Source organism: Cnephaeus nilssonii, assembly GCF_951640355.1.
Source record: "Cnephaeus nilssonii genome assembly, chromosome: 5".
NCBI classification, from domain to species: domain Eukaryota; kingdom Metazoa; phylum Chordata; class Mammalia; order Chiroptera; family Vespertilionidae; genus Cnephaeus; species Cnephaeus nilssonii.
The window spans coordinates 7,781,627-7,809,390 of NC_137076.1; the positions used below are offsets into that span (position 1 = coordinate 7,781,627).

Genomic DNA, 27,764 nt, shown 5'->3' on the forward strand with positions numbered 1-27,764 from the left:
GAGAGAGAGAGAGAGAGAGAGAGAGAGAGAAACAGAGGATGTGCTCGATAAAATATAACATTTTACCTTCTCAGGGAGGCCTGCCCTGGTCACCTGCCCCAGCCCAGCACTCACACGCCCTTTATCCTCCTTGGCATTTGCTTCCATAGCACTGAGGACTTTTAGAGTCTTCTGTTAGGGTTTGCACCTTCAGCATTGGGGAACGGTATTGAGCGGCATGCCCCTAGACGCCAGTATCAACCCCTCCCCCAACAGTGACGCCACAAATGTCTCCAGACACGGCCCAATGTTCCCTGGGGGGCAGGAGCCTCCCGTTGAGAATCACTCTCTATAACTTCCTTTTCATTATGTCCATCGTTTACTGTCGGTCTGCCCCTGCCCCATCACAGTGTTTGCTCCAAGGAGGGACGTCCCTGCCCCATCACAGTGTTTGCTCCAAGGAGGGACGTCCCTGCCCCATCACAGAGTTTGCTCCAAGGAGGGACGTTGCTCACAAAACCGACTCCATCTCTGCGTCCGGATTTCATTTCATTTTTAAGTTTTGTGCTGTGACCAACCTCACTGTCTCCAGCAAGCATACCAAGCCTTCTAGTTGATGATTATCTGTGTTCCTTAAAGTGGAGTCTTAAATATTTTTGTTAGTAACGACAGAACGGCATGACAACCAAGAATAATACCAAACTGGTAATAGTAATCACAAGACCATCAGGAGAATGGCCCCTGCACTCCTGCATCCTCGTCCCTCTGTCCTGTCGCTCATCAGTTCCTCAGTTATACCATGAAAAGCACAGTCACGGGGGTCTGGCAGCGGAAATAATCTGCACTGACTGCCGGGTCATCTGTCCTGCTCCAGCGCCATCTTCCCGTGAGTAAGTAACGCTACAGTGAATTCTATCATACTATGGCGTTGCCTGCCTTGTTTTTCGGTCTGAAGTTAGCTTCGCAATACAATGGCCATGACACCTCTGCCCACCATAGGACAAGTCCCAGGTCCTAGACCGATGCCTGAACACGGGAGGCGTTCGGTATCTGTTGAAAGAATGAATGGACATTTAGTGGGTTTGTGCCTGGGGATGGTGCCAGGGCTTAACATCCATAGCCTCGTTTCCTTATCACAGCATCCCTTGGAGAGAGGTCCTCGTCTGCACAGGGGAGGAAAACTGAGGCTTCTAGAAGCTACATACATGTACCCCTCCCCCCCTCCCCCACCCATCCAAGGGTTGAGTCCAGAAGCTTAGCTGACCATCTGTGTCCTCCCTTCTGAGGACTGAACTCAGGATCAGCCTCCGGTAGGTAATCTGTGGGAGAGTTAGGAGTGAAGCTGAGCTGACCCAAGAGTCCAGGCCTGAGGGGGCTTTCTCAGGGACCCAGAAGGAGGCCTGTCCCTCTTGGGAGGAAACCCAACCTCTGACTCATAAGAGCTGGGGACCAAAGTGAAGCCCCCAGCACCAGCCTGGAGATGTTGCTATAGCTACCAGGCAAAGGAGGTTGGTACTGACTGTGCACAGATACACACACACACACACACACACACACACACCAGTACGTGCTCACACTCCACTGCCCATCCCCCTCCACTCCCTCTACCCACCCCCTACTCTCCCACTTCCTTCACTCCACCTCACCCTTACCCCCTAGCTCAGCCCAGAAAGGGCCCAGCCCTGTGATTGGTCAATGGGTCCTTGGTAGCAGCAATGGAAAGGGAAGATGTGAAAAGGAAGGAAGGGAGAGGAGGCGGGGCAGGGTGAGGGAGAGGCTATATTTACACCAATGCCCAGGCGGAGCCTGCTCACCATGGACACTGTGGAGTACTGCAAGTTGGGTGGCGGGCTCCAGGAGGTCCCCGGAGGTATGAGCAAGCAATGGGGCTGCCTCACTGGCCCCCTTGGGTCCCTCTGGTTGGGGATTTGATGGGCAAGGGAGGTCGACATCCAAGAAAGGGAGCAAGTGCTGGGTGCAGGAGAGACACAGGCCCCAGAGCCAACTGGACATAGATTCGGATTTTAACTCTGTCACCTAAAGCTGCTTAACCTCTCTGAATCCGTTTCCTGGGACCCCAGCGTCCAGGGCTCCAGGACTGTCCTGGTACAGGAGGGACCCACGAGTCCTTTGTTATTCAAGGGTCCTGGGGCCGCTGGGGCCGCTGGGTACGGCGAGTCCTCCTCCTGGCCCTGGCTCTCCTGGTCACCACAGTCCTGTGGACACTCATCCTGAGCATCCTCCTTTCCAAGGGTAAGTGGTGGGTATGATGGGAAGACCGTGTCCCAGTCGCCTCCCCTCCCCCTGCTGTTTCTTCCCTCCACACCAGGCGTAACAGCTGGGTCCCCGACTCTGCCTGGGGCTGCGTGTGAACACACGTGAACAGTGTGTGTGCATCCTGGGGCTGTGTGCACCCCGTGAGGGTGCCTGTGCACGCATGAGTGTGTGTGTGTGGCCTTGTGTGTTTGTCTCCCCTCGGCCCCTGGGCGCTCCTGTGCGCTGTGCCCCTGCCCACCCTCTCGTTGCGTCCCAAGACGGGAGTTCCCGCATCCCTGGGGCGAGGGGTTCCCGAGTCCCCGGGGCCGCGTCCGCAGGAGCCTCTCTCCGCAGCCTCCAAGCAGCAAGGGGCCTTGTTGGGCGGCCAGGACCTGCTGAGAACGAACGGTGCGTGCAGACCAGGGGCTCCTGGGTTTATGAGGAGGTGGGTGGGTACCCCAAGGTCCCGGGGCTGGCCCGGAGTGGGGAAGGGTGTCCCCGTGAGTCCCCGAGGGTGACCTGGCGTGTGTGGGTCGGGCGGGGGTCATTCCAGCCTCGAAGCAGACGGTGGTGCTGGGCGCGCTGAAGGAAGAGGTCGGAGCCTGCCACAGCTGCTGTGAGACCGGGGCTGGGGCGGGGCCTGGGGGCTGGGGCGGAGCCTGAGGGCTGGGGCGGAGCCTGAGGGCTGGGGCGGAGCCTGAGGGCTGGGGCGGGGCCTGGGGGCTTGGGCGGAGCCTGGGGGCTGAGGCGGGGCCTGGGGGCTGGGGGCGGAGCCTGGGGGCTGGGGCGGAGCCTGGGGGCTGGGGCGGAGCCTGGGGCCTGGGGCGGAGCCTGGGGGCTGAGGCAGAGCCTGAGGGATTGGGCGGAGCCTGGGGGCTGGGGCGGGGCCTGGGGGCTGGGGCGGAGCCTGGGGGCTGAGGCGGGGCCTGGGGCCTGGGGGCGGAGCCTGGGGGCTGAGGCGGGGCCTGGGGGCTGGGGGAGGGCCTTGTAGCAGGATTGGAGGTCTCAGACGTCCCGCCCCATCCAGGCTTGAAGACCCAGGAGCTGCAGAAGACTGCGGGCGCCGAGCTGCGGGAGGCGAAGGCGATGCTGCTGGAGCAGGGGAGCGCCCTGAGAGAACTGAGCGAGCGCGGTGAGGGCGGGACCCCTCACCATCCAGCCCCGACCTTTATTTACATCCTGATCCTTCTGGGACCCAGACCCTGGTCTGTGATCCTGCCCGCTAACCCCGATCCTGTCTCCCATCCTGACCCTGACCCTGGGGCTCTGCCCTTGACTACAACTCCTAACCACAACCACAGGGGGACCATACCTAGCGATAGCAGTCCTTGACCGTGATATTTTTGACCGTAACCTAATCGCAACCTGCACCTGACACTAACCCCAGCTGTCACCTGGACTCCCTTGACCTCGCAGTGACCCAGCGCTTGGCTGAGGCGGGAAGGGACCGCGAGGGCATCCGCAGTGAGCTGTTCCGGGCGTTGGAGGCCGCCCGATTTGGAAACAGTGAGCAGGACGGGGTGCGGGGAGAGGATAAGTGAACCCTACCCGTAGGCCTCTTGGTTCCCTGATCCACCCGGATCCGCCCTTTGACCTTGACCTGCACCTGCGCCCCCCAAACCCCTTCATCTGCTCCACCTGGGAGCAGACTACCTCCCTGGCCTTTGCCACCCACAGGTTCCTGCGAGCCCTGCCCCAGGCGGTGGCTGCCCTTCCGAGGCTCCTGCTACCTTTTCTCGGAGCAGAAGGCCACGTGGGAAGAGTCACAGCGCTACTGCGCAGGCGCGGGCGCGCACCTGGTGATCGTCGGGGACCTGGATGAGCAGGTGCGCAGCGCGGGTGGCCGAGGCGGAGGCGGAGTTCACTGAGGGGGCAGCCTCCGGAGGTGCTCAGTCTCCGCTTCCATCCTTCCATCCAGGACTTCCTGTCTCAGGACACACAAGGCCGCGGCTACTGGCTGGGCCTGAGGGCTGAGCGCCGCGCCAGAGAGGTCAAGGGCTACCAGTGGGTGGACGGATCCCCACTCACCTTCAGGTGAGGGAAGGGGCTTGGGAAGGGGCCAGGCCCTGAGGCAGTCCTCTGCAGACCTCAGGAGCTCCTTAGGGACCGGCAGGGCAGTCTAGCCATTGGGGGCTGGCTGAGGGATAAATTCTGGGCGTTAGAAAGTTATATCCCCGGTGCATGCTTAAGTTAGACGCTCAGGGTGTCCAGAGGAGGCCCAAGCCATATAAACAGGCTGCACCCTGAAGGCCGGACCCCAGGGACACCCTCAGCCTAGACCCCAGCAACACCCCCGCCAAACCGCTGCAGCCACTGGAACCGGGGAGAGCCCAATGACGCTCGGGGGCTGGAGGACTGCGTCATGATGCTGCACACGGGGCTGTGGAACGATGCCCCTTGCGGCAACGAGAAGGACAACTGGATCTGCGAGAAGAGGAACAACTGTTGAGCCCACCAGTGCCCCTAGCAACACCCACCATTGCGACTGCTCCAGCTACTCACCCTCCTGGCTTTGCCCACCACCATTGGATCCTCCTCTCCTCCCCCCCCCCCCCCCCCCCCCCGCCCAAGAACTACCCACCCCGCTCAGCGGAGTCCAGTGCATGTACCCTGGGACCTCCTCTCCCACCTGACCACTAGCCCTCCCACACGAGCCTAACTTTAGCCTCCACCTCTTCCGAAATCCTGGCTCCTGGGCCCTTTGATCAGACCCCACCTCCCTCCCTAGCCAGGACCAGGTGACTGGGAGATGGAGCTGTCTGGTTTTCTTGCATTTTTTCTTAGACTGGGAGGCCTCAAAGACGGGTTTTATGAACTGTCCTTGAAGCCCTAAGGAGCATCAATAAATGTTTGAGATAAGATCCACCTTAGCGCCTGGCTCTGGGGAGCTCTTCTAAGCTTTATCCCAGAGACCCTGGCATGATACCCGTGAGGGACCCCAACCTCCCCAAGGACCTCATGGCTCTATGATGCTCCCAGACCCAGTGAGTAGTCTGCACTGAGCCAGAAGGGCTGTGGGGCACTGGGGACATGGAAGTGAGTCAGACCCAGTCCTTAAACCCCCCCCCCCCCCCCTCACCGGGACGGCTCATTCCACTCCAGCTGGGCACAGGAACAATGTGACCAGTGACTCAGTGGGGGAATGCATGAATGAGTGACAGTGGGAGGAGTTTGAAGGAGCCACCTGTGTCCTGGGGAGAGGGACTGTGCCGAAATGCCAAAGGGGTGGCCCCTGTCCTTGGAGATTTCGGGCACCTGAGACAAGGCCCTGAGGCAGGTGTAGATCCCTTACGTCTAGGGCACTTAGGTTCTGTGACCACTGGGTGGAGCGATCAGAAAATACATCCCAGAGAACATGGACTTTTGAGGAATAATGAGATTTCAGCACGTGGAGCTGGGAAGGGAAAGTTTTGCAGGTGGAGAGTGTTGGAAGGTGTTAAGTATGGCAGGGTGCAGTGTGCAGGGTGCCCCAAACATGGGAACTTTGTATCTGAATTCACTCTGTACTCCCAGTTTCCTGCCCCTGTTTTAGGGGCTGGGGGCTCTCTGGGAATTTCCAATGGACACAGGTCTAAGGGGTGTGACAGGCTGGCAGCCTTTACGTCTGTGTAGAACTGAGTTCAAGTCCAAAGCTGCTTGAGCCCTAGGGTGCCCCGCCCGGAGAGCCTCGACTGAGCTGGAAGAAGAGAGAATAACACCCAGACACCCTGGCCAGGGCAAGCCTTTCCGTGGTGTAACCAGCCAGCCCTCCCACCCTTCTCTGGGCCTTCTCCAGCTACAGCTCAGAGCGAGGCACTGACTCCCGGACAGACAGCACTCCTAGTGGACCGGCAGCCACACTGATGGGTTTTCAGATGGTCAGCTTGGAGGAGTGTGTGGGTCTCCGAAGGTTGCTGTAACCAACGACCACCACTTGATGGATTGAGACCGCGCATTCTGGGGGTCAGAAGCCCACAGTTAGTCTCACTGAGCCAAAATCAGGGTGTCACCAGGGCCAGGCTCCCTCCGGAAGCTCCAAGGAGAATCTGTGTCCTTGTCTTCCGGCTTCTATAGCTGCATCTCTCACATATTCTGGCCTGTGGCCTCTTCTTCCATCTCAAAGCCAATAGGGCAGCATCTTGCTTTAGTGGTCCCCTTGCCTCCTCTGGGCCAGTATCCCTCTGCTTCCCTCTTATAAGGACACCTGTGATTGCTCTTTCAGGCCCAGCCTTAGAATCCAGGATGGTTTCCTGTCATCCTGCAATGCAGTTGTGGCACTAACCACCCCAAGTTAGTATAGACAGCACCCACAGATTAAGGGCACCGTTCCTAATAAGACTGTCCTAACTACAGTTTGGGGGTCCCTGGGCCACACGCACCTCTGACCAATTGATTCTTTTTTTTTTTTTTAAATATATATTTTATTGATTTTTTACAGAGAGGAAAGGAGAGGGACAGAGAGCTAGAAACATCGATGAGAGAGAAACATCGACCAGCTGCCTCTTGCACACCCCCTACCGGGGATGTGCCCACAACCAATGTACATGCCCTTGACCGGAATCGAACCTGGGACCTTTCAGTCCGCAGACCGACGCTCTATCCACTGAGCCAAACCGGTTTCGGCCAATTGATTCTTACCAACCGATACAAATTCAGAGGATCTCACAATCCCCTTCAAATTAGTTCTATAATTTGCTCAGAACTCAGGAAAGCTCTAGACCTACAGTTTTATTATAAGGAACACAAATTCAGACTAGCCAATGAGGAGACCCAGAGAGTGAGGGCTGGGAGGGTCTCAAACATAGAGCTCCCATGTTCTCTTCCCATGTTCTCAGGACAGATCACCATCCTGACATTGGTGTCCAGAGTTTGTACTGGGGCTTCGTTATGAAGGTGATTAAGGGAATCATTGGTCATGTGATTGCACTCCATCTCCACCTCCATCACCTCACCAGAGGTTGGGTGTCTGAAAGCCCCACCCCTCATGGTTGGTCTTTCTGGCATGGCCAACCCCCACCCTGAGCCATCTCCTTGCTATAAACTCAGGTCTGAGCCAATGGGTCCCCATGAAGATCAAAGACATTCCTATCACTTGGGAAATCCCAAGGGTTTAGTGCACCTTGCCAAAAAACGGACAAAAACCTACCAAATTCTTTAACACGGAACCTCCCCCATCTCTAAATCCTGAGTCACATCTGCCAAGTCTCTGCTGCTATATGAAATAAACCAGCAATAAAAGGACAAGCACTGTATTATTTCACCTACTTGACGTACCTAGAGTAGTCAAACTCATAGAAATAAAAGGCAGAATGGTGGGTGCCAGGACCTATGGGGAGAGAGGTGTGGGGAGTAATTTAATGAGTATAGAGCTTCACTTTTGCAAGATAAAAAACTTCTAGATTGGTCGCTCAACAATGTGAATATAATTAACTCTACTAGAGATCGAACCTACAACCTGGCTATGTTCCCTGACTGGGAATCAAACCTACAATCCTTTGGTATACATGATGACACTCTAACCACTGAGTGACACAGGCCAGGGCCTGAACTGCCTACTTAAAAAGGATTAAGATGCAAGTTTTATATTATGCGCATTTTATACCACCATTTAAATGTTTTAAATTTTAATGCACCCATTTCAAGCTCCAAGTCAGAGTTTTGAGAAAAGTATACAACGGTGTAGTCACCATTACATTCCATCATCCCCTCAAGTCCCTTCCCACCTCTGCCCCAGGCCACCATGATCCCAAGATCTGCTTGCACCACTGTTGCCTAGACTTGTCTTTCCTCAAATGTCCTTTAAATTAAATCACCGTATGTTGTGACTCTTTCTGTAGGCATAATGTCTGAGATTTACCTATTCAGCTGTGTGTATCCACAGTGTGTTCCCTTTCACTGTTGACCCATCTTCCACTGTGTGGCTGGACCACTGTCTGTTATCCATTCACCCGTTGACTGATGTTTGCATTGTTTCCCATGTACGTTACTGTGAATTAAACTGCTGTGAGCATTCTTGTACAAATCTTTTTATGGCTTTACGTTTTCACTTTTCTTGGGTAAATGCCTGGCAGTGAGTCAGATAGCAGATGAGTGTTTAACTTTGATAAGAAACTGTCTGGCCGTTGCACCATTTTGGGCTCCATCAGCAATGTCCCAGGGCCCTGACTGCTCAGGGAGGGAACTTTTGACCCAGGAGACATTTCAGCAGTTCTAGAGCCAGGTTGGGGCCGGGGGGAGGGGGAATCTATGTAGAGAAGAGCAGGAGGGAGGGAAATAAAGCTGGAAGTTGAAGCAGATAATGGGGAAGGTAGGAAGCTGGGGATGATAGGTACCTGACAACATGTTGTGGTGGGAAGACTATGGGACTGGGGAAACAAGAGGTGTGTGTGGTGGTGGTGGTTGGGTGGTGGTGGTGGGGGGGGGTTCTCTGCTCTTTGGAACTGTAGCCCCTGAATCATGACTCAGGAGGTTGGCAAGAGAAGCTGGAGAGAAGGAGTGAGATCAAGTCTCCTGTGAACAAGAAGCCATTTCATTCATTCATTTATGCAATGAAATCATTTGCATTCATTCAATACAATTACTTTCTTATCCACAAACATTTCTCCAGTGCTTATTAGATTATTCTACATCAGGCGTGGCATGCAACGGAGAACAAGAGGTCAGGATCTCTGGACACGGAGAATTCTGAAAATACTTAGGCTGAGTGGTAACAACCATTCACAAAATGGTGTAGACTCTAGGAGCCCATTTACATGAAGTTCTAGAACAGGCAAAACGATGCTAGCTAGGAAAAAACGTGGCAACATGGTTGTCTGGGAGCAGAGGCAGGGATTTCCCAGGAAAGGCCATGAAAGAACTTTCCGGAGCGATGGAAATGTTCTGCGATCTTGATAGACATTTGAATTACAAGGTGAATGCATTTGTAAAAGCTCAAAGAGGCCCAGTGGTTGACTCATGAACCAAGAGGTCAAGATTCAATTCCCAGTTGCGGGCTCAGTTCCCAGTGGGGAAGTGTGCAGGAGGCAGCCGATCGATGTGTCTCTCTCATCAATGTTTCTCTCTCTCTCTCTCTCTCTCTCTCTCTCTCTCTCTCTCTCTCTCTCTCTTTCTCTCTCTCTCTCTCAAATTGATTTAGAAAAAGCTCAAAAAAACAAAAAAACAAAAAAAACCCACAACAACTCTTGGGATTTGTGCATTTCATTCTATGTCATTTTACTCAAAAGGGAAAAAAGTAAGGAGAGTGGCAGACAAACATTGGACTTCAGTTCATGCTCTGCAGGCTGGACTGTTTCAGGGGAAGTGAGATGGAAGTCCACAACTAACTTTTTGTCGTTGTTGACACTATTGCAGATGTCCTCCATTTCCCCCCACTTTGCCACCTTCACTCAGCCCCCGCCACCCTCCCTCCCTTGGCCCTCACCACACTAGTGTCTGTGTCATGGACTATGCATTTATGTCCTTGAGCGAATCCCTTAATCTTCCTTTATCCAGTCCCACCCCCCTTCCCTCTGACATTAGTCTGTTCCATGTATCCAGGCCTCTGACTCCATGTTGTTCATCAGTTGATTTTGTTCATTAGATTCCACATATAAGTGAGATCATATGGTATTTGCCTTTTTCTGACTGGCTTATTTAACTTAGTGTAATAATCTCCAGGCCCATCCATGCTGTTGCAAAGGGTAAGAGTTCCTTCTTTTTTATAGCCATGTAGTATTATGATATAAATGTACCACAACTTTTTAAAATATATTTTATTGATTTTTTTACAGAGAGGAAGGGAGAGGGATAGAGAGCTAGAAACATCGATGAGAGAGAAGGAGGGATAAAGAGCTAGAAACATCGATGAGAGAGAAACATGGATCAGCTGCCTCCTGCACACTCCCTACTGGGGATGTGCCCACAACCAAGGTACATGCCCTTGACCGGGATCGAACCTGGGACCCTTGAGTCCGCAGGCCAACGCTCTATCCACTGAGCCAAACCAGTTAGGGCTGTACCACAACTTTTTAATCCACTCATCTACTGATGAACACTTGGGCTGTTTCCAGATCTTAGCTATTGTAAATATCACTGCTATGAACATAGGGGTGCATACATTCTTTCTGATTGGTGTTTCTGGTTTCTTAGGATATATTCCTAGAAGTGGGATCACTGGGTCAAATGGCAGTTCCATATTTAGGTTTTTTTAGGAAACTCCAGACTGTTTTCCACAGTGGCTGCACCAGTCTGCATTCCCACCAGTAGTTCAAGAGGGTTCCCCTTTCTCCACATCTTTGCCAGCACTTGTTGTTTATTGATTTGTTGATGGTAGCCATTCTGACAGGTGTGAGGTGATACCTCATTGTCCTTTTTTTTATAAATATAGTTTTATTGATTTCAGAGAGTAAGGGAGAGGGAGAGAGAAATAGAAATATCAATGATGAGAGAGAAGCATTGATCGGCTGCCTCCTGCACGCCCCCCACTGGGGATCGAGCCCACAACGCAGGTATGTGCCCTTGGCCAGAATCAAACCCAGAACCCTTCAGTCCACAGGCCTCTGCTCTATGCACTAAGTCAAACTGGCTAGGGCCTCATTGTTGTTTTTATTTGCATCTCTCTGATGATTAGGGGCACTAAGCATTTTTCCAATGTCTATTGGCCACCTTGTGTCCTCTTTGGAGAAGTGTCTATTCAGGTCCTTTGCCCATTTTTTTTATTGGATTGTTTGTCTTCCTGGTGTTGAGTTGTATATACAGCTAACTTTGAACTGCATAAAAATAAGATGGATTGAGCAGTAAATATATATATACACAAGTAGCCCTGCACACGAATCCGTGCGCCAGTAGCTCTCTGCGGGGCCTGGCCGCTCCACGCCCACTGCCCAGAGGCTCTCTGCAGCCCAGAGGCCCATCCGCAGCCTGGCGCAGAATGCTTGCCTTGTCACTGGGGCGACGACACCAGTGTTCCCGCCCCGGCCGCTCTGTGCCCGCTGTGCAGAGGCCCTCTGTGGCCAGGGTGGAACGCTTGCCTCGTCACTGCGTCACTGCGGCGACGAAGCAAGCATTCTGCCAGGCTGCTTACACGGCCCACTCTCAGCCGCCGCCCCCCCGCCTGGGACTGGGGGACTCTGCCGGGACTGAGAGGACTGGGTGCTGCCATCTTGTGGCTATGGGCGCCGCCATATTTGTGATGGAGTGATGGTTAATTTGCATATTACCCTTTTATTAGATAGGATAGTGTAACAAAGCATTTATAGAAAATATTGATTGCAGAATCTAAGGATGGGTTTTTCATTTTAAAACTCAACTTTTTAAAAATATTTTTTTATTGATTTCAGAGAGGAAAGGAGAGGGAGAGAGAGATAGAAACATCAATGATGATTGAGAATCATTGATTGGCTGCCTCCTGCCCTCCCGCCACTGGGGATGGAGCCCGAAACCCGGGCATGTGCCCTTGACCGGAGTCAAATGCAGGACCCTCCAGTCTGCAGGCCGACGCTCTATCCACTGAGCCAAACCAGTTAGGACTAAAACTCAACTTTTAAAAAATGTTTTTATTGATTTTTAAAGAGAGAGGAAGGGAGGGAAATGGAGAGATAGAAATATCAATGAGAGAGAAACATCATCAATTGGCTGCCTCCTGCACGTCCCCTACTGGGGATTGAGCCCACAGCCCAGGCATGTGCCCTGACCAGAAGTCAAACTGGTGACTCTCAACCACTGAGCACATTGGCCGGGTTTAAAACTCACCTTTCTGTGTGCTTGGAGGCTGTCATAAGTGGAATGCTGGCGTTCAGGTCCTGGCTGCCTCCCTGGGCTCACAGTCTGGCAGGGAGAGGAGGAGAGGAGGAGGAATAGAAGTTCCTGTGCCCACATGGTGAGGTTGGGGGGTTGAACTTTCTACAAAATCAATCTCCCCCCCCCCCCAAAACTTTAACCTGAGGAGTGAGGTGGCTGGCGGGTGGATGGCCGGCCTTGGAGAGGCAGAGGAGGCTCTTGCTGGGCGGCCGGAGGAGGGGCAGGAGCGGTCCCTTCCAGCTGCCCTCTGCCTTCTGCCAGTGGGTGTCCCAGCATCCCCGGAGCGGCCACGTGACAACACTTTCTGGGACTGAGTCAGCAGCCAGGGTTTCCTGGACAAGCTGGCCCCACCCGTCACCCCTTTCCTGGGAAACGGCCTTGGGACCGAGCAGCCTGTCCTGTCCAGCCTCCCACCTCCCTCCTCCCAACTCCAGGAAAACCCCTGGGATCCCAAGGCTGAGGTGTCTGGGGAAGCCCCCAGGGTGGGACAGGACACCCTCTCTCCCACCCTGGGCAGCCCCTCCCCCACCTTCTTCAGCGCCTCCTCAACACCCCCTCCCCAGCCTCTCCTTTGTCCCAGACCCCGCACAGACGGCTCAGATGGAGGAGTCTGGCAGATGCTGACAGAATGCCCAGAGCCCAAAACCGGGGCTTGCCACTTGGTCTCTGGGTGAGCCTGGGACGTGACTTTGCCTCTCCGAGACTCAGTTTGTGCATCTCTCAAGTGGGAATGATCATAGCCGCAGCGCCCAGCGTTGGGGTCTTGTGGCCTGCTGAGCAGGCCCCTCAGAGAGGCCCCATCCTGACCCCAAACCTGTGAATATGTGGCTTCGTGTGGCAAAGGGACTTTGCAGATGGGGTTAAGGTAAGGGTCTGGAGATGGGAGATGATGCTGGATTCCGAGGGTGGGGAGGAGGTAAGGTGGGACAATGTTGCCACAAGGGTTCTTATAAGAGGTCAGAGTCAGAGAAAGAGACATGGCAACAGAAGCAGAGAGAGATGGGAGGGAGTTGCGCTGCTGACTGAAGATGGAGAAAGGGGCCGCAGCCAGGAAAGTGGCGCCTCTAGATCTACATTCTCCCCCAGAGCCTCCAGGACAGCCCCGTCCACGCCCAGAGACTGCACTGGGCTTCTGACGCCCACAACTGCAAGGTAGTAAATGTGTGCAGTTTAAAGCCTCCAGTCTCTGGCAATTTCTTACAACAATCATAGGAACCGAATTCAGATGTGATGCCTGTAAAGCACCTACTGTGTGCCGAGCCCTGCGCGAGGAGCTGACAACTTGGTGATGACCATTGGCAAACCAGACACGTTCACACAGGGGGCAGGAGTCACAGAGACCATTAAAGGGGTGACTGGGGGGCTAGGGGCCCCTTCGCTGGGGTCACTTCTCTCAGAGAGCAGAGTCCTGGAGGATGAGGAAGGGCCGGGGAAAGGCTTAACCATCGGAAAAGCCTGCGGGTGTGGCCGTAGCGAAGAGAGATCCACGCCTGCGGGCGCGTGCCAGCCACACCGCGCCTTGCCGGCTGCAGGGAATTTGGGTTTTCTCTGAGGGCCTTTGCAGGGGTGGGGGGTGATGATGGGAGGCACAGGACAGCCCTGTGCTCCGGGAAGCAGCACTAATAACCTCCCATGTGCTCCTGCCAGCCGGCACGGTGCGGAAGGCTTCACGCACATGACAGCCTATGTGGGAGGGCTGTGCTTCTCCCCACTTCACAGCTGAGGAAGCTGAGGCCTGGACAGCATAGTCAGCCTGCAGGGAGCGGGGGTGGAGCTAGGAGCACCTTTCACTTACACCCAGTGGGGGACAGTGACTGGGGGTGTCCAGCAGGGGGCAGCGCCCCTACTGTTCCGGCTCACTAATGCACTAACCAGCAACACAGCTTTCTCATCCATTGGGGTGGATTAGAAAACACACAATCCTAGAGAGGAGTCCCTAAGGGGCTGGGGGCTGGGTCCCTGAGGGCAGGACCGGAGTCCTGGCTTCCTGGGTCCTTCAGGGGCTGGGGTCCTGAGGTCCTGGACTTATGGGTCCCTGAGGACTTTCTGGATGCCTGGGCGGCTGAGAGCCATCCTCCAGCCTGGTCCCCACACTGGGTTCTATCCGGTCACTGAACCATGGCATTGACAGAGAGAAATCCCCAAATCCAGCGCAGGCCTGGAATGCTCCCAGGATTCCTGCGGGTGCGCGGGCGCCTGGGGGTTGGAGGGAGTGGGCAGTGGGCCTGAGAGGCCATCCAGAAGGAAAGCTGTGGATAAGCCAACCTCTGGGTCCCCTCCTCCTGAGCCCCCCAACCTCTCTCCACCCAACACACAGAACAAAGCTGGCCTGGCTCCAGGCCCCGAGTCCCAGGAAGGTGACCAGGCAGAGCCAGCCTCTTCCCGATGCCTCCCCTCTGTCTGCTCTCTGCAAGGGCGAGGGGCAGGAAGGAGAGCAAAGGGGTGCCCATGGCTGTGAGCCCACGGCCCCTCCAGGAAGCGGACCCAGGTTCTGCCCGTGGGGAGCTCCCAGCCCGCTCAACACAGGAGCTCACGGCTGGGGAGGACAGAGGGTGCAGGCTGAGAGGAGGCGCCTGGCCTGGCCTCCCCTCAGAAAGGCCTCTGTGCAAGCTGGTGCTGCAGACAGCTGGGCACTCCCAGCACGGGACCTGCCAGGGGGAGCGGTGTGAGAGAGCGCGGTGATGGTCAGGCCCTTGGGAATCATGTAGGAGTGGGGGTGGGGAGGCTAGAGGGACAGCAGTCAGGCCCTAGCCGGTTTGGCTCAGTGGCTAGAGCGTCGGCCTGCAGACTGAAGGGTCCCAAGTTTGATTCCAGACAAGAGCACATGGCCGGGTTGCGGGCTCGATCCCCAGTAGAGGGCAGCAGGAGGCAGCTGATCACTGGTTCTCATCATTGATATTTCTAACTCTCCCTCTCCCTTCCCTCTGAAATCAATTTTAAAAATGTGACAGAGAAAAAGAGAGAGAGAGAGAGAGAGAGAGAGAGAGAGAGAGAGAGAGAGAGAGAGAGAAGTCAGGGCCTGAGCAGAAACGATCTTCAACTCCTGATAGGGGAGCTGGAGCTTTGGGGGTGTAGCAGGGGGAGCCATGAAGGTCGTAGGCATGGGAAAGGTGTGGTCACCCAGCTGCTGTGCAGGGAAGGGGCTGTAAGGGGGCGGCAGGAAGATGAGACAGGGCGGGGGGGGGGGCGGGCTGCCGCCATTGTCCAGGAGAAAGGACAGTGGCTGGGCGGGGGGGGGGGGGGGGGGGTGGAGGGTCGTGGAAGAGGAGAAATGGGACCAACCAAAGGAGACACGTAGGAGGTGGGGGCCCATGGCTGGGTGGTGATGGTGGGTGGTGATGGTGGGTGGTGATGGAGGGTGGTGATGGAGGGTGGTGATGGAGGGTGGTGATGGTGGGTGGTGATGGAGGGTGGTGATGGAGGGTGGTGATGGTGGGTGGTGATGGAGGGTGGTGATGGAGGGTGGTGATGGTGGGTGGTGATGGAGGGTGGAGATGGTGGGTGATGGTGGATGGTGATGGTGGATGGTGATGGAGGGTGGTGATGGAGGGTGGTGATGGTGGGTGGTGATGGAGGGTGGTGATGGAGGGTGGTGATGGAGGGTGGTGATGGTGGGTGGTGATGGAGGGTGGTGATGGAGGGTGGTAATGGTGGGTGGAGATGGTGGGTGGTGATGGTGGGTGGTGATGGTGGGTGATGGTGGGTGGTGATGGTGGGTGGTGATGGTGGGTGGTGATGGTGGGTGATGGTGGATGGTGATGGTGGGTGGTGATGGAGGGTGGTAATGGTGGGTGGAGATGGTGGGTGGTGATGGTGGGTGGTGATGGTGGGTGATGGTGGGTGGTGATGGTGGGTGGTGATGGTGGGTGGTGATGGTGGGTGATGGTGGATGGTGATGGTGGGTGGTGATGGAGGGTGGTGATGGAGGGTGGTGATGGTGGGTGGTGATGGTGGGTGGTGATGGTGGGTGATGGTGGATGGTGATGGTGGATGGTGATGGAGGGTGGTGATGGTGGGTGGTGATGGTGGGTGGTGATGGTGGGTGATGGTGGGTGGTGATGGAGGGTGGTGATGGAGGGTGGTGATGGTGGGTGGTGATGGTGGGTGGTGATGGAGGGTGGTAATGGTGGGTGGGGATGGAGGGTGGTGATGGAGGGTGGTGATGGTGGGTGGTGATGGAGGGTGGTGATGGAGGGTGGTGATGGTGGGTGGAGATGGTGGGTGGTGATGGTGGGTGATGGTGGGTGGTGATGGTGGGTGATGGTGGGTGGTGATGGTGGGTGGGAATGGTGGGTAGTGATGGAGGGTGGTGATCGTGGGTGAGGATGGTGGGTGGTGATGGAGGGTGAGGATGGTGGGTGGTGATGGAGGGTGGGGATGGTGGGTGGTGATGGAGGGTGGGGATGGTGGGTGGTGATGGTGATACGGTACCAGCTTGGGGCAGCGACCTCATCTGGGCTCACTCAACTCCAGTCACTGGCTTCCTCGATGGGTCTCCAACACACCATGTGCAGCCCACCCAGTGATCCCCAGCCAAGCAAAGGGGGGACCAGGATGGGGAGTGACAGCCACACCCGGCCTGCAGGCTATTGCCCTTTGCACTTGCTGTGCCCTCTGCCAAGGATACCCTTCCCGCTGCTTCTCTCGGTCCCTTTAGGGGTCCCAGCTCAAACACCCCCCACTCAGAGGACCGTCCCTGATCACTCTAGTTAAACAGCACCTGTCTCCCCAGTCCTGCCTGCTCCATGGCTCTCACGGCACTTGCCACCACCTGCTATTGGTCTGTCTGTCTGTCTGTCTGTCTGTCTATCTATCTATCCATCCGGATAGAAGGGCAGACCCAAGGAGAGGGATTTCTGTCTGCCTTATTCACTACGGTGGCCCAGCTGCCCAGTACAGTGCCCAGCGCCTCACTCGATAGATGAACGAGTGAGTGAGTCGGTGCATCACAGATGAAGCTCGGGAGATGGGGCTGGACTGAACAGAGATGTGGGGAGTCAGCAAGGACGGGGACGCTGGAGGTGAGGGGCTGTGAAGAGGCTAAGCAGGAGGTCCTGAGGGAAGTGAGGCCTGCAGAGCAGAGAGAGCCGAGTCAGGCAGGGCGGCAGGTGGGGAGGGCGCCGCTCTGCCCAGCCAGCACCCCAGCTCTGCAGAAGGCTAGAGAAGGCAGATGCGTGTCTGTGCAGTGCTCATATCTGTGTGCTGTGTCTCTGCATGTGTGTGCATTCTGTGTGTGTGTACATTTCTGTACCTGTGTGTGTTTGTGGGCTTGTGCATGCAATTGTGTTGTGTGTGTATCTATGTGCACATAGGTTGTGTCTATATTGTACCTGTAGATTAATTGTGTCATGTCTATATCTGTGTGTCTATATGTGTGTGCTTTGTGTGTACTTCTGTGGGTGTCTAGGCATTTGTCGGTATCTATGTTTCCATGCGTATGTATTGTGCGTGGCTATGGTTTTACTGTGTTGTATCTGTGTGCGTGTGGATGTTCAACTGTGGATTGGGTATGTCGTTTGAACTGCATCTTTGTGTATGTGTTGCATAAAAGTCTATGGGTCGTATGTGTGGTCTGTGGTGTTGTGTGTATGCTTGTTTGTGTTGTGTCTGTTCCTTTTATATTTGTCTGTATCTGTGTGTATCTGTGTGCATGGATTATGTATGTTATGTGTGTGTCTTATGTAATGTGTGTGTGGTTTGGTAGTGTCCTGTAGTGTGTGTCTTTGTGTATGTGTTGTGTAGACATCCCTGAGTTGTGTCTGTGTCTGTGGTGTGTGTGTGATGTGGTTGGATTGTGTTGCATTTGTCTACATGTCCGAATCTTTGCATGTGTGTGGTGTTGTGTCTGCTTTTATTGTATTGTGTCTGTGTGCAAGTGTTGTGTATGTGTATGTGTTGTGCATGTTAGTTGTGTAGTGCCTGTCGATCTTTTTTTGTATTGTGTCTGTGTGCATGTGTTGTGTGTATATGCTGTGCATGTTAGTTGTGCAGTGCCTGTCCATGTCTGTCTGTGTGTGTGACTGTAAGTGACGGTGTTGCGTCCCTTTGTGAACATGTGTGTGCGTGTGTCTGTCTATCTACATGGTGAGAGCCCCACACGCTGCGTCCCTCACCCTCCCGAGTGGCAGCGCTGTCCCTGGGCCGGCCCAGTTCTCTAGCACTGCCCGCTCCCTCAGCAGTTCTGGGGGCATCTGAGGAGGTTGGACGATGTCAGGCCCTTCTCTGTGGGGAAAACTGAGGCCCCCAAAGAACAGAGGCTGCTTAAGCCCCTTGGTCAAGTCTGGGAGACAGAAAGGCCACTGGCCCTGCTCCAGGTGAGGAGCCTCGGGGAGCGTGTGCGGAGTCCCGGGCGGGAAGGGTGTGGCACCAGCTCCGGACTCTGAGGCCGCAAAGCCCCGGGGAGGACCTGGGCTGCTGGAGGATGAAAATGGAGCCGCAGCTTCCGCTTCCCCCGAGTGGCCTGCTCAGAGGGTGCCCCGGGCCCAGGTTTCTTCGGGCCCAAGGTATCCCCCCTCCTGCGTTCCGCCCCCTGAAATTGCGGACTTACGGGTTTTAACGTTTGCTACAACATGGATGAACGCTGAGGACATTATGCTCAGTAAAACAGCCCAGTCACGGACAGGACAGACACTGTGCGGGCCCACTCCTGGGAGGGCCCTCGGGGACGGAGCCGCAGCGACAGAGTGGATGGTGGGAGCCGGGCCGGGGAGCGGTGGGGGGGGGCGGAGATGAGTGTTTAGTGGGGACAGAGCGTCAGTTTGGGAAAATGATAAAGTTCTAGAGACGGGTGGTGGGGATGGTTGCACAACAATGTACCTGATGCCACTGAAAATGATTAAAATGTTAAGTTTTATGTGTATTTTACTACAGGTAAAAACAAAATTCTGTCTTCGTCCCTCAGGAGAACTGGGGCTTCAGCTTGTCTCCAGAGCCTGGCAGACAGCAGGTGGCCAATCACGGCTGAGGGAGTGAAAGAGGAAAGAGGTGATCTGTAGATAGAGAGGTAAATGCAAACAGAGAAACAATGGGAGGTGAAGCTTAAAGCCAGCACCTTCCCTTCCTCCTTAAATTGCGCTTCCAAGCAGTGGTTCTGCCCGGGGTGATCCTGCCCCCGGGGGGAAGTTGGCAGCACCTGGAGACGTGTCTGGTTTTCGCTGTTGGGTGGGAGGGAGGAGAGAGGTGCCACTGGGGGCCGGGCTGCTGCTCCCGGCTACCCCCTCTGGCCCCTGGCCCCAGCGCCAGCCCCCATCGTGTCTCTATCCCTGCCAGGCCCTCCAAAAACAGTCCTCACAACTTCCCCCTCCATCCCCCTTCGCCCTCCCCTTCCCCCCTCCCCCCGCAGCTCCTAGGTCCCTCCAGGCCTCATGCTGTCCTCTGTCCACCCAGCAGCCCCCAAGGCCTCTCTCTGATGCCCACTCGACACTCTTCCCTATTTAAAGCGGTCACCCTCTGTCCCTTGGCAGCCACGCAATGGTTCAAGCCCCCTCAATTAGCCCAGATCCAGGTGGGGTGCAGAAGGAGTATCCCAGCCCACCGGCCATCCATTCAGTAGACATGAGCAGAGGGCTCCCGGTTCCCATGCTGGGGAGACAGGTGACAGACAGGGCAGTGCCGTGCTTGTTGTCATGGAGCGCATGCCCCCGGGGACATTCCAGCCAGGACCCTCCCCATCTGGTGGTGGCTGCTCGCTCAGGTCTGGTTGGGGCATGGGCACAAGGGGGCACCCTCCAGAGTGAGAGCCAGGGTGTGGAGCCTGGGGCGAGAAGGCGGGCCATCGGGGGCAGGGTGTGTGGCACTGGGCAGTCCCCAATGGAGAGTGGGGATGGGTTAAAGGTCAGGAGACATGGTACAGGGCAGCGGTTGCCAACTGGTCGTCCGCGGGCCACTGGTGGTCCGTGAGGTCCGAAAGGTTGGCGACCGCTGGTGTAGGGATAAAGAGGGAGGTGGGTAAAGTGCCAAGGAGTCCCTGTAAATACAAGGCGAGGTGGCATGATGGTTAGGGCTTTAGACTTGAAACTCACATTGCCTGAGTTCAAATCCTGCTTCTGCCACGCATGAGCTGTGTGACCTTGGGTAAGTTACTTAACCTCTCTGTGCTTTATATCCTTCACCCATAAGGCAGCCTGGGTGACAAAGCATCTACCTTATAGGGTGATTACGAACATTAAATGTGTCACTACCTCTAGGCTGCTGAGTGTGCTTAGTGCATGTTGCTACTAAATTAAACTGTACAACAAAATTGCCAATATCGGACCTCAATTTTAACATTTATCTCACATGTCTTTCTTTCTCTTTTCTCCTTCCCTCTCCCACTCTCTCCCCTCTTCCTGCCCAGTCACTCCAGTTCAAACCCTGACCCTACCACTCACCTCCGTTAGCAGTTTGGGAACGCGGGGCGGCGTCTCTGAACCTGTTCGCTCACCTGAGACGTGGAGATAATGACAGAAGGGCCTCTGCCGGGCTGTGGCGCCCCAGATGGGCCATGCGTGGGCGCGATCATCTGGGCGCGCCCACAGGGAGGTCTGTGGAGAGAGAGCTGGGGTGGCTCTGCTTTCAGGAGAAAGTGTGCCTCCGGGTTCAACGCCTCGCACCGCGGGGGCCTCTGCCGGTGGCCCCAACGGGCCAGGAGGACAGCAACTCGCAGAACACAGCCTGTGCAGTGGGGTGAGTGGGAATGTGTGACGCCGTCACTGTGCAAATGTGTGTCTGTGTGCGTGTGCCTCTGAGGGTGTGCCTGTGTGTGTGGATGTGTGTGCACACGTGTGACTCCGTGTGTGTGTGCCGGGGCTGGTGGTGGGAAGTGGACATGGGTTTCCTAGAAGAAACGAGCTCTGGGCTGAGTCTCGAGGGAGAGCCAAGAGGGGAGCTGTATGAGGAAGGGCAGTGGGCAGTGTGAGGGGGTCCTGGGCGGACTCTCAGGTGCGCAGGGGCCTGGCGGGGCAAAGGGGAAGCCAGGCAAAAGGATGAGTGAGGCGTGTGCAGGGGCTGATGATGGAGGGCCCTGGGGAGCTGTGGAAGGCTGTAAGCAGAGGCAAGAGTTCTCCTGTTGGACAAACGGCCTGGTTTCTACACCTGCTGAAGGCAACCAATTGATGTGTCTCTCTCACATCAGCGTTTTTCTCTCCCCCTCTTTCCCTCCCTTCCACTCTCTCTAAAAATCAGTGAGCATTAACCAAAAAAAAATAACTAAATAAAATCAAGCGGATTTAAAGGTGTTTGGAAAGGTTGGCAGAAGAGGAAGCTGTGGCCTGTTGACGGGGCTCTGCACCCCCAGCAGGACCGCACAGAGCAGATGCCTGATACAGGCTTCGTATCTGAAGACCCGTGTGTTCAGCCTGTGCTGACAGCCTCGTGTGCAGTCTTCTCTCCTGCGATCCCACCGTGGCCTCCCGGGTCGGGCACTGTCCCAGACCCGTTTTAGGGAGGAAGAAACGGAGGCTCAGAAGGCTGTGTCCCGGGCCCAGGGTGCACAGGCAGCAAGGCTGACAAGTGCTGAGGAGAGGACTCCGTGCCAGGCCTTGTCCAAAGCGCGCTGCACGTTCAGAGAGAGCCGGCACTCCCCGCAGCAGAGGGCGTCTCCACACAGTCACGTTACAAAGACTGGTTTTGAGGCTCAGCCACTTGCCAAGGTCACGGGTGCACGCTTCCTGAGCACGTGCCCTGTCCCTCACCTGGGATGGGCCCGGGGCCCTTCACACCAGCTGTGTCTCCTTACGGGCGACACTGACGCCTGGCCGGGAACCAAGCAGCATCCGCTGGCGCCCACGGAGCTTCTCGACCCTCGGATACCGTCCTGGGCCAGGACCCAGGGCGGACGCCTAACCCTAACCCTTGTTAGATCACAGATCCCATTGCCGCCGCTGTGACTGAGCCCGTCCAGTGAACAGTCTTGGCTGGTGGGGAGCACCCAACCAGCACTGCCATGGAGGAAAGCTCATACTCAGGTGAGAGGGCTCTGGAGCTGACATTGGCAAAAGCCAGAGCCCTGACCTCCTCCTTCCACCCCGGGCTCCGGGCCCCTCCCTGGGAAGAAGAGTGAATTTCTAGGAAAGGCCCGCTATGGGGGGGCAGGCACAGAGCCACTCAGAAAGGGAAGCCGGGCTAGCTCCCTTCTCTGACTCAACAGCCTCCCAACAGCAAGGCGCTCCAGCTGGGGCACCGCGGCCCAACGGGGTGGAAGAGCAGGTCCCACGGGGACTCAGAGCAAGTGAGGTTCAGCATGATGAACCCTCACAGCCAGGATGAGGGGAGGGGGGCTGGACCTGCAGAGGAGCCTCAAGGTAGAGTTTTGTGGGGGCAGGAGCTCGGGTGAGGCCTGGGGGTTCTGACGTTAGTGGGGGTGGCTGAACCTGTACCAGGGAAGAGGGGCAGGAGGGCTGGGTGGACTCGGCCATCTATGGAGGAGCACACGGAGGAGCCCCCCCCCCACCCCCCACCCCCGCCGCAGCCCCGCGGGTCTCTCTGGAAGGGCCTGGCCCCGAGTCAGGCTCGCTGCCGGCTGCAGTTGGGGCAGAAGGAGCGGCAGATCCTGGGCTGGATGGGCAGAGAGACAGGCTGAGATGCGCAGATGGACATGAATGTAGAGTGAGGGGAAGGGGTGGGCTCTGGCAGGCTCCCAGGCCTTGGGGCCCTGAGCCCTGGGGGAGGGATGGAGCGGGTGCCCAGCCTCACCCGCGCCCCTCCTGGCCCCTCTCCTGGCAGATGTCTTGCAGCTTCGCAGAGGGCGGCGGCCGTGCTGCAGGCGCGGGACGCAGGTTGTGCTGCTGGGGCTGGTGACGGCCACGCTGTGGGCCGGGCTGCTGACCCTGCTTCTCCTGTGGCGTGAGAGCATCCCCAGCCCCACGGGCCACCCCTCATGTTCCCTCCCAGACACCCCCTCCAAGATCCTGGGGGCCCAACACATCCCTTCGAGCCGGTCTCCCATCACATCTCCCACTTTGTCTCCTGCTCCACTCTCAGGGGCCCCACTCCCACTCGGCAACCCCATCTCCCACCCTTTGGGCACCTCCCACATGATATCCCCGAGGCCTCCATCCCCAGCTGGCAGGTAGGCTGTGGGCGGGTGGGGCAAGCTGAACCCCCTTCCTCTCCTCTCCTGCCCTCTCCCCTGCCCAGACCGGGACACCGTGCAGGGCCTGAGACAGCTGGAGGACATCGCTGCCCGGAACGGTATGTGGGGGGGTGGGGGTGGGGGGGACAGCGTGGGAAGGGCTAGGAAACCAGGCTCTTGTCCTGCTTCTGCCACTGACCACTGTGGGATGTGGGAGGAGAACTGGGCTCCAGTGTCCCCCCAGGAACTCAAGGGTCAGCCTGGGTTCCTCCTTCCCCATGTGGGGGGTAAGCCCAGTGACTCTTGGAGGGCAGGGGAGGGCCCTGAGAAGCGCCTGGTGACATGTTATAGAGCTGCTCCGTGCCTCAGCTTAGCCACCTGCAAAATGGGCATCATTTCAGCGCTGAGAGCTGAGAGCTGTGCGGCACTTAGAAGGCCCCTAGTAAGCATCCAGTGAGCTTTCAGCAGAGGCCTGCTGCTTTGACATTTAATTCTGAAGGGAGGAAAGGCACACAGATTCTTCCTACTGCCGGCACTTGCCTGAGTACTGTTGCCACCAGAATTAAAACCAAAAGCTGCAGCCACTGTGACTAGGTGAGGGGGTCCCTGCACTTGGGGCTGGGGGATTCAAGGGCCTGCCTGCCTGGCTCCTGAGGACACACGTTCCCGCCCCTCCCCAGTCTCTCGGGTTTCCAAGGACGTGGAAAGACATAAGGGTGACCAGATGGCCCAGCAGTCCCAGGGTGAGTGGCTTCAGCGGGGGGCCTGGGGGAGAGGGAGGAAGGGAACTGGGTGAGCATGCGGAGTCAGTGCTGCCGGCCACCCGTGAGCTGCACGGTGAGCAGGCGGCCCTAAGCCCCCGGCTAGGAGCCCAGGGGCCTGTGTGGGGAATGGGTGGCCCTGACGGACTTGCTCACCACTGAGCCTCTGCCCTGCAACCAGTGGCCCAGGCGCTGCAGAGCATGGAGGAAATCCAAGCAGAACAGAAGAGAATGGAAATTCAGGGTGAGAGCTGGGGGCAGAGGGGGGGTGTCCTAGCGCCATGGGGACCTCGAGACCCTCAGGCATCATTCCTGACACCCGTCCTGCCCCCCCCCACCCCCCCCATCAGACTCTGAGCTCTCTCGGAACCTGGATGGACTGCTAGAGGACCTGAGCAACTTCAAGTCCCAGGGTGAGGCTCGGGAGGGTCCGGGGATGGGCGGGACCAGGAGAGGCCCACACGTTTGTCTGTGACCACTGCCCCCGTCCAACCACCCAAGGCTTAAATGAGAGACGCACGGCCTTGGATTCATTGGAAAGACTCCAGGAGGAGGTGGCAAAGCTGTGGATAGAGCTTCGAGTGTCCAACGGTGAGTGCGTGCGTCTGAGCCCACAGGCGTGTTGATATAATCATGTGACAACACAGGTGTGTGGTGGTGGTGCATGAATGTGAAGACCATGTGGAGGGGTATGTGTGTATGTGTGTGGCACGGCTAACGGAGGGCACACGAGGAAGCCGGTTCTGAGTCCAGCTGCGCCCCTCCACACCTGAGGGTGGGGGTCCCACATGTTTTCCCCCAGGTAAAAGCAGTCACTGGGTTCTCCCAGTCCTCTGTCCACCATGGCTCAGCAGAGGGTCATGAGTAGGATGCCCTCAGCCACAGCCCCCGCCCCCCAGAAGATGGTGTGGCCCAGCCGGAGGGCGTCACGGGGTCACCGCTGCAGCTGTGGGGATGCCGAGCTTCCTGGCATAGGCCCCGGAGGTGGCAGTGATGGAGGCCAGCCCGCTGCAGGGGGAGTCGATACTCAGTCACTGTGCCTTTAACCTGAGGTCCCCTCCACCCACCCCCCGACTTCTGGTCTTCCACGTCTGGGAAGCCCCGCGGCCCGGCTGAGGGAGAGAAGAGGAAGGCTCTGTGCTCGGGGGGCGGAGTGCTGTCCCCGGGGACACGGTGCGGCCTGCCGTGGGATTTCCAGCAGGAAGCCCCAGTGCCCCGGGGCAGGCTGGGAGGGGGGTCTGGGCCAGCTCACGCTGAGGGATCACCGCTGATGGATGGCCAGCTCCCGGGCTGTCTCTCAGTGACGAGGTGGCACGCAGCCACGACACCTTCCCCACCCTTTCCCCAAGGGACCAGCGATGTTCTCTTGCTTCTTCACATCGCACCCCGAGGGCTGCGTGCCGGGTGCCATTTCGTGAGCGAGACGCACCCCCAGCTCTGCTCCTCCCAGGGCTCACAACCTCCTGTGGACCCCAGACTCCTTACAGCACCCCCACACACACACAAAGCCACTCGAAGAAAATCGATTCAGATCCTGCGTGAGTGGGCCAGTAACAGGGTTCAGCCCTCCCCCTGGGAATGCTGGGGGCAGAGACAGTGCCTGAGCGTGTGCTTGGGGCGGGAGCAACGGGAGAGACCAAGGTGGCCTTCGGTCGAGGCCATGGGGACCAACCCTTCAGCCCCTCCCCCCTCCCACAGCCTCGCCTGGCCAATGAGAAGAAAATCACAATATCCCCGAAAGTGGCCACGGGCTGGTTTGGGGGTGCTGGCGGTGATGGCGGCGGGGCTGTCATCGGAGCAGCTGGCGAGGACAGTGCAGGGGCCTGGTCTCAGCGCCCCCGTCAGCACTGGTGGTTAAGACATGCTGGTCTGCCCTGATCGGTTTGGCTCAGTGGCTAGAGTGTCGGCCTGCGGACTGAAGGGTCCCAGGTTCGATTCCGGTCAAGGGCATGTACCTTGGTTGCGGGCACATCCCCAGTAGGAGGTGTGCAGGAGGCAGCTGATAGATGTTTCTCTCCCATTGATGTTTCTAACTCTCTATCCCTCTCCCTTCCTCTCTGTAAGAAAAAAACAAAAACATGGCTGGTCTGGTGTTGGTGAGGGCGGTGCCGGCCATGGTGTTGGTGGTGGACAGATGTTGCTGGCCATAGTGGGTGCCGGCGCTGCGGTGAGGATAGTGATGAAGGTGTTGCTGGCAGAGGTGGCGCCTGGGGACATGGTGTGGCAGATGAGATGCCATTGACTCTGGAGGCATTGGCAGTCACGGTGCTGGTGGCCGAGTGCTCCCGGCCAGGAGAACGTCTGTGGTCAGGATGCGGTGACGGAGGCGCTGCGGCCTGTGCTGGCGACGCGGGCGAGCGCTGTGCAGCGGCAGCAGCTGTGCGGGCATCATCGATGACTGACGTGCTGGTGGCCGAGGGCTCTATGGCAGCTGCGTCGGTGGCTGATGGATGTTCGGCTCTTGGGGGCCCTCTGTGGAGCTGGCATTGGCAGTTGAGGTGCTCCTGCGTGGGGGCTGGTCTTACCGGTCAGCCTCCGAGGCCCAGGGCAGCAGGGGGCCGGCGCGTCCCTCTGTTAGGCCCCGGGGTGTGACTCCAGGAGGCATGCTGCCCCCCCATCTGCCCGTTGTACCCAGGGCACCCAGCAAGGTACCCAGCAGGCTGCCCCCCGCCGTGCCTGCCACGGTGCCCGCCAGGCACCAGCCACAACACCCACTCCGGTGCCCCCCACAGCCGCCCCTGAGTCTCTCCCCCGTCGCAGGCTCCGTGTGCAACACGTGCCCTGAGCAGTGGGTCAGTTTCCAGCGGAAGTGCTACTACTTCGGGGAGGGCGCCAAGCGGTGGTTCCAGGCGCGGCAGGCCTGCCGCCGGCTCCGGGGGAGGCTGGTCAGCATCCACAGCCAGGAGGAGCAGGTGGGCCTGGGCTTTGCGTGTGATCAGGGGGAGGGGAGCCCCGACAGCCGCCTGGCTGGCGGAGGGACCCAGGCTCAGCTTGGCAGCCCTCCAGCCCGGCCCTGCTCCTCAGGACTTCCTGGCCAAACACAGCAACAAGAAGGGCTCCTGGATTGGCCTCCGGGACCTGGACAGGGAGGGAGAATTTGTCTGGATGGACCAGAGCCCCCTGGACTATAGGTGAGAAGGGGAAGGAGAGGGAGATGGCCCCAGGCTGACTCGGAGAGGGGGCGTCTCTGTGATAGAGGGGGGGTGTTTGGAGGCACGTGCCCCAGGCCCAGACCTGGGGGAGCTTCTGGACGTCACGGCAGGAGGTGGTCAGGGTGGGAGGGAGGCCTGGGCTGGGATGAGAGAAGGCAGGTGTGTCTCTGAGCTGCACCGAGATGGGGTGGGGACCCCGGGGTGGGGTGACGGACCCAGGTTCAGAGGGGTGAGTAAAGGCTGAAGGCAGTGGGGCCCTCCCCCTGCGCCAACCTGAGCCTCTGCTGCAGCAACTGGCGGCCCGGGGAGCCCAACAACGGGGCCCAGGGCGAGGACTGCGTGATGCTGCTGGGCTCCGGGCAGTGGAACGACGCCTTCTGCGGCAGCTACCTGGACGGCTGGGTGTGTGACCAGCTGGCCACCTGCTGACTGCCGCCTGCCGCCGCGGTCCCCAGACGCGGACCCCGACAGCCCCCTGCCTACCCTCCACATGTACCCCTCCTTGTGACGCCCCCACCTCAAATACGGGGACAGCTAGGGCCAACCTGGGACCCTGAGGACCCCACCGAGGCCTGGCTGCCTCTTTCATGGCTGAAGAGTCCTGCTGACATGTTCCCCCGCCCAGAGGACAGCTGATCCGTCCCCGGCTCCTGCCAGCTCCCCAGAGGGCCTGTCCCTTTCCCCTCCACCCAACCTGCTGTCGCCGCCTCCCTGCCTTCAAGTGCTCAGAGCTCCCACCTCAAGAGCCCCTGCCCATCAGCCTGAGGGCTGGGCGCTCCCTCCCCGATGGGCACAGGGCCTGGCAGCCCC

General features: G+C 57.6%; 2 protein-coding genes across 4 annotated transcripts; both read left to right on the top strand.

The window, feature by feature from the left end:
- Positions 1-1,770: 1,770 nt before the first annotated feature.
- Positions 1,771-8,102, top strand: CLEC4G (C-type lectin domain family 4 member G; the record flags this gene model as incomplete). 3 transcript variants are annotated; one of them, XM_079770828.1, is made up of 9 exons in its annotated part: positions 1,771-1,849; positions 2,122-2,232; positions 2,590-2,643; positions 2,789-2,851; positions 3,263-3,367; positions 3,652-3,741; positions 3,913-4,061; positions 4,154-4,269; positions 4,485-8,102. In XM_079770828.1, the coding sequence occupies 9 exons, from the start codon at positions 1,771-1,773 to the stop codon at positions 4,570-4,572; spliced, it is 855 nt and encodes a 284-aa protein (XP_079626954.1). In that variant the 3' UTR covers positions 4,573-8,102. The 3 variants fall into 3 exon arrangements, with proteins under 3 accessions (XP_079626954.1, XP_079626953.1, XP_079626955.1); XM_079770827.1 differs by having other exon boundaries at positions 4,546-8,100; XM_079770829.1 differs by having other exon boundaries at positions 4,430-4,566.
- Positions 8,103-21,913: 13,811 nt separating this feature from the next.
- Positions 21,914-27,383, top strand: FCER2 (Fc epsilon receptor II; the record flags this gene model as incomplete). The annotated part of the gene is made up of 10 exons (XM_079772697.1): positions 21,914-21,935; positions 22,693-22,812; positions 23,107-23,160; positions 23,722-23,784; positions 23,984-24,046; positions 24,153-24,215; positions 24,304-24,393; positions 26,563-26,714; positions 26,827-26,933; positions 27,245-27,383. The coding sequence occupies 10 exons, from the start codon at positions 21,914-21,916 to the stop codon at positions 27,381-27,383; spliced, it is 873 nt and encodes a 290-aa protein (XP_079628823.1).
- Between the last annotated feature and the right edge of the window lie 381 nt (positions 27,384-27,764).